Below are 6,000 nucleotides of genomic sequence, written 5' to 3'. Positions count from 1 at the left end.
GGCTAACCTCTATACTTCTATAGGCCATATCCAACGCACGCTTAACGTGGGCTTCAAGATCAATTTCATGGTCCTTTTACCCTTTTCCGGGCCGAACGTAGGAATTTCACTTGCGTCGAATCAAAAGTAGTCGTTGGGTGCTTTTTTTTTTTGCATGCATCAAACTAATTGGCGGTGTGGGCTATCCTGGGTGCTAGAATTATTGGAAGTAGTAGGCTTTAGCCATTACTAGAAGCATAGGTGCGCTTTGCCACGCCTGTTATCTCTCTGTACTGCATTACTTCGTTTCTTCTTTGATGTTTTGCAACTTGAACACGGGCCTTATGCTTTCTCTATACCACATTACTTCGTTCTTTGAAAATTTTGCAGCTTGAACCTAGGCCTTAAGCTTTTCTATGGGTTGCCCCATGTGTTCAATTTTTTGGGCTGTGTGGGTATAAATTTTCTTTCTTTGTCTGCAACCAATAGCTATTGATTTCTTGCAATCAGTGATAAAAAAATCCCCGTTAAAAATTAAAATTAAAAATAGGACTATTGGTTTCACGTTTTTCATTTTCTTGTACTAAACGGACTTTTCTTTTGGTTTAATGTAACATATTTGTTTGCCATATATTTTGTGTGCCAATGCATAGACTGATTTTCTTTTGGTATATTGTCAACCAGGGTGTGTCCTTGATCGGTGAGGAGCTTATATTGAACACTTATCCAGATTTTGGTATCCAGAACATCAAACGGTGGTGCTCTCATATGATGGACTCCCGACTTCATCAAAACGTGAGTTGTTTGCTCGGTCACATGGTCTTTGAGAAGAAAGGTAATTCATTAAGTCATCTGTTATAGGTCAGCGTCCACTTTTGGTTCCATTAATCACTTCCTCGATGATTTGGAGGAGAAATCACAAGCTTAGTTTATCGACTTAAACCGAGCTGACTACCGCTTGTGTCTGAAGTCTGAAAACAACCCAAAAATAGATTGCAGTGCTCACTCGCCCAGACGACGCTCGCATCAAAGCCTTGGCCCTGGTGCCAGACATGAACACAAAGGCATATCGTGATTACTTCGGAGTTCAGACAACCAGGATATAATTAGGAACTTGAAAGAGGTGAATCTATGTGCTATGGCGCTATATTGCCGGAGATCATTTTACAGGCTGCATTGCTTGTAGCCTTTTCATGGACACTGGTTGATGCTTGCGGAACCTTGTCTTCATCTTGACGGCAGCACCCATGCCAAAGCCACCTATGCCAAGCTTCACTGGAAATTGCAAATGTTCATCCTCTTTAGTACTTACTGCCATACAATAATGCCACCCTCTTTAGTATTTACTGCCATACAATACTGCCATCCTCTTTAGTACTTACTGCCATACAATAATGCCACCCTCTTTATTATTTACTGCCATACAATACTGCCATCCTCTTTATTACTTACTATACTAGTAATGGTGGTACGACTCTTACTACTAAACTACAGCCTTTCAGATTGTTTAGATCACTATATTAGTAATCTAAATGATCTTATATTTCTTTACAGAGGGAGTACTAAACTACAGCCTTCCATGGTGTCTGGGCATTGTGATTCTGGGCACTGCGATCCTAGGGCGGAGCCACTGCTTGACATAATCCATCTCACGGTACGTCCAAAAATGCTGCAGTCTGCATAAATGACATGATGATGTTAGTACTAAATTTTAGAAGAACAATATGAGAGCAAATGATAAGTGATAAAAATATTGTATGTCCAATCTGTAGTACCCGTTGAAGGTTCTAAAATCCACTGAAAAGCCTGAGGTTCGCAGAAACTCAGCGTACCATATACTGGTTTCGTATGGTACTTCAGGATCAGCTGCAGAAACACCAAAGAAAGAAACCATTCTTAGTACTGACAAGGAACTTAACATGAGTATTTAGCAAAACAGTAGCAATGCTAACCGTCTCCATGCAAGAGCAGGATTTTTAAATGAGCGGCTCTCCTGCGAGCAGTCGTCCCTGAGCTCTCCATCCTGCTCTTCCGGGCCGTGAACAAGACTTCGTGTATGAGTTTAACAAATACTACTGCGCACATGTCAATATGTCATGAGTAAATCACTAGTATTTATTTTCTTCCAGAATATTAAGGATTCAGACCCTGAGAAGGGAAGTCAGCTGCTAAACCCAGTGACAAAATCAAGTGTAACTGGGTATGCTAACCCATTAGAAATTCTACCCATGGCAAAGCATCGGGCAGAGTATAGTGCAACGGCAGCACCCATGTTCATTAGCATTAGTTATTATTTTTTACATAATATGATTGACGAAAAAGGAAATTCGATAGATGTACCATCAGGTGGCTCTGACGACAAATAATCCGCGCGCTTCTTAGCCCAGTAATCCAGGCCGTGGATGTCATCATGGCCGTACAATGAGTCAATGGATTGTTCCCCACACTGAGCCCTGTTCAATTTCAGACAAAGGTAATGGTGATGTCGTCCCAGAAACAGCCTAGAAAAAACTTGGGAGAAACAAAGCTGCAACAGGCATCCGCGCTGTGTTGCCACGGGAAGAGGGGATCGATGAACATGCATGTTGTTAGGCAGCGGAACAAGATGGATCGAGGAGAGATGAAAGAAAAGCTTGAGAAAGAAGGCGTAAAGATGGAGAGATCGAAGGCAGAAATCAGGAGGGGATTCGAGATAATTTACCCCCTGCAGCTGCTGCCGCACTCGCAGCTGCCTCCGCAGCACGACATGGTGATGATCTCACTCAACGAAATACCTCGAGTTCATCTGCTCTCAGATCCGCGCTTGTTCTGCTTTGGAAGGGAAGCTTGGTGTGCCCGTGATTTATAGAGCGGGGAGAGAGGCTGGCTATCCACCGTCCACGTCTCGGGCCTACCTCGGCTGGACGCCACTGGTGAGGTGCCAGTCGATTCTATACATCCAATTAATCAGCACCGAAGTACCCAAAACATGCTAGTGCGGCAACCAATGTGGATTGTGGTTTTCCAGATCGATCAACCAATGAATGATAATGCATGTCTGGCCGAGAAATGGCTATTTCTAAAGAACCCATGCACGGTTAAGAGCAGTAGAGCTTTCACGCAGCCTACATACATGCATATGCATGTCTTGCTCGTGCTTATCCATATGCGTTGGTTGGACCTTCCTCTCTACATTGTGTTTGTGGTGGACCAACCAAGATGCCTGCTTCCACTGAAGAAAATTATTGGAAGAATCAATAAAATTCTTGCACCGAGTCCAGACACGTGTAATATTCTATCCATAAATATCTTTTGGGCATCCTAGACTGTCTCCTTTGGTTTGACACAGCGGCAGCTATTTCTCCCCACAAAAGCGAAAATTCGCACGGGCACGAAGCTGTGGAAGCTCGCACCAGCCCAGCCATGCCAGCTGCCCTATTGCATCGCAATCAACAAAGTAGTTGGATCCCGTATGAGGGCACTGTGAGCTTTAAGGTTTAGTTTCTGAAACTTACTCAATTGATAAAGTAGGTCATGCACGCTACTTTTCTTAAAGCACTGTGAGCTTTAAGAAAATAGTCTAATAGTTAACACTACTTTATCAATGACTATAGATGACATAGCACCTTACTACTCCCTCCGTTCCAAATTACTCGTCGCAGAAATAGATGTATCTAGAACTAAAATACATCTAACAAGTAATTCGGAACGGAGGGAGTATTAGCCATGCTCATAAGGTGCAGTATACACTCAGCACACGTCAGCATTGGATAGAGAAGAGAAGCATTGTGGCCACTGAATTTTGCCGTGTGCATTTCGCAAGAACAACGCATTCACCTCTATCCTTACAGGCATTTCAACAACTAAACCATATGCAATTGTTGTTGAGCAATGTGGTGATTACTGATCAGAGATACACCTGGGCTTATAGTTGGAACTCAAAAAGATTTTAGTGCTATTAACATGTACAAGTTTTTATAGCAGGACAATGCTGCTTCCCTGCCTTCTTGAAAATCTGGAGATGTGTGGCAATGCCAAGATATAGAATATTTTTTTGGCTGTTCTTGCATGACAGAATTAACACCAGATGCCTCCATAGAAAAGTTTTTTGGCTGTTCTTGATCGGTCATACCAAGTTTCAGAAGTTAAAACTTTTAAAAACCCGTCAAAATATATTCAAAATGGATCTCATTTGAAAGCACTCGTCACCAGAAACACGAATATGAAAACAAAAGTTAATTTAAACTTTTGGTTTAAAAGAGATGAAAGGCTGGAAATCAAAAGCCAAATGAAAAAGGGGGCTGCGTGCCCCCACACCTGCGTACTACAAATTCTCTCCCGAAAAAAGGTGAATGTAAAAAAGACCTTGGTCATTTCACTCCTTAAAAAAAAACAGACCCGTTTAACTCATCATCTAGTAGTCGAAAAGTCTGAGAGGAAATATAATAAGTGGTTAATAGCCTGTTTACACGACACATTTGTCCGTGTGGAGAAAAGGGACATTAAAAAAAAAAGAGAAGTGGGTTCTCATGCAAAAGCCCAGCTTTACACATGCTCCTAGTCAATCGTAGTACAAATGTAGAAAAGAAAAAATATTAAGAAAAGTATTAGTCTAATAGTTAACGCTACTTTATCAATGACTATAGATGACATAGCACCTTACTATGCTCATAAGGTGCAGTTTACACCCAGCACACGTCAGCATCGGATAGAGAAGAGAAGCATTATCGCCATTGAATTTTGCTGTGTGCATTTCGCAAGAACAACGCATTCACCTCTATCCTTACAGGCATTTCAACAACTAAATCATATGCAATTGTTGTTAAGCAATGTGGTGATTACTGATCAGAGAGACACCTGGACTTACAGTTGGAACTAAAAAGATTTTACTGCTATTAACATGTACAAGTTTTTAAAGCAGGGCAATGCTGCTTCCCTGCCTTCTTGAAAATCTGGAGATGTGTCGCAATGCCAAGATATAAAATATTTTTTTGGCTGCTCTTGCATGACAGAATCAACACCAGATGCCTCCTCCATAGAAAAGGTTTTTACCTGTCTTATCAGAATTGTGCCATTTGTACTCTAAATGCTGATGAGACTGTTTTGGGACTGTCTGTTTGCTTATGTTTGTTGGGCATCCCTTGCCTACTAAAGTTTAGGGGTATCTAAGTCTTGGATGAGATTCTTTTGAACACTAATGCTCTTCCCAGGAATTTTGGTCTAACAATTATCATTATGGGATGCTGGCATATTTGGATGCAAAGGAATGGAAGGATTTTTCAGCAGATCGAACCTTCAGTGGAGTCTTGGAGACTTCTACTGAAAAAAGACCTCAATCTGCTCACTCACAAGATCAAGGCTAGATATGTAGCAAGTTTCAAGGCCTGGATTGCAGCTCACCTCAATTGATTATCTATGTTTAACTTGATGTTTCCAAAAACTGGTGTTGGGCGAACTGTCATATGCTTTGTAATATTTTGTATCTTTGCTGTTATTAATGAAAATATTGTAGAACGATTGGTCTACGGTCTCTGCTTCAGAAGGACAACGCATGAGTGGTGCAAGCATGCCCTCACTTGCTAGGGTCGGAGATTTTGTTTAATATGAACATGATATTCTATAAACTGGATCTCTCACCTTTGAGATGGCCTTTCCGTATTACCTCTATGAACCGAATGGTAAAAACAGCAGCCAACAGTACAGACTAGGAGAAACAATCAACAATAAGTATATATATATATATATATGGCGTATATATATGATCCACTATTGCAGTAACAATCAGCATTTAGCAAGCGATATCGTAAACTGAGTTTTTTTGAAGTATAAATCCTAGAGAGAAATAAAGCAAAAGGTCTAAATTTGTGTGCATACATTTCAAACACCTAAATCAACCTCACAAATCCATCAAAACCAAGACAAAAATAATAATATAAGCATAGCTTGACTTAATAGCCAGAAACAACACTCATTGGGGTTAGCATTTACCACAACAGAAACAACACAATAAACTCAATGCTAAACTAGTCAAAGGAGTATACA

At 40.9% G+C, this 6,000-nt stretch overlaps 1 protein-coding gene across 4 annotated transcripts; it reads right to left on the bottom strand.

The window, feature by feature from the left end:
• Positions 1-1,255: 1,255 nt before the first annotated feature.
• LOC119267745 lies at positions 1,256-2,874 on the bottom strand. Of its 4 annotated transcripts, XM_037549183.1 has the most exons (5): positions 2,681-2,874; positions 2,320-2,432; positions 1,932-2,054; positions 1,755-1,845; positions 1,256-1,655 (listed from the first exon to the last, which is right to left on the bottom strand). In XM_037549183.1, the coding sequence occupies exons 1-5, from the start codon at positions 2,725-2,727 to the stop codon at positions 1,547-1,549; spliced, it is 483 nt and encodes a 160-aa protein (XP_037405080.1). In that variant the 5' UTR covers positions 2,728-2,874; the 3' UTR covers positions 1,256-1,546. The 4 variants fall into 4 exon arrangements, 3 of the variants coding, with proteins under 3 accessions (XP_037405080.1, XP_037405078.1, XP_037405079.1); XR_005132579.1 differs by having other exon boundaries at positions 1,932-2,002; positions 2,320-2,867; XM_037549181.1 differs by having other exon boundaries at positions 2,320-2,870.
• Positions 2,875-6,000: the final 3,126 nt, after the last annotated feature.

Source organism: Triticum dicoccoides, chromosome 3A (assembly GCF_002162155.2).
Source record: "Triticum dicoccoides isolate Atlit2015 ecotype Zavitan chromosome 3A, WEW_v2.0, whole genome shotgun sequence".
NCBI classification, from domain to species: Eukaryota; Viridiplantae; Streptophyta; class Magnoliopsida; order Poales; family Poaceae; genus Triticum; species Triticum dicoccoides.
The sequence above is the reverse complement of the archived record's forward strand: the minus strand, read 5'-3'. Positions and strand labels throughout refer to the sequence as shown.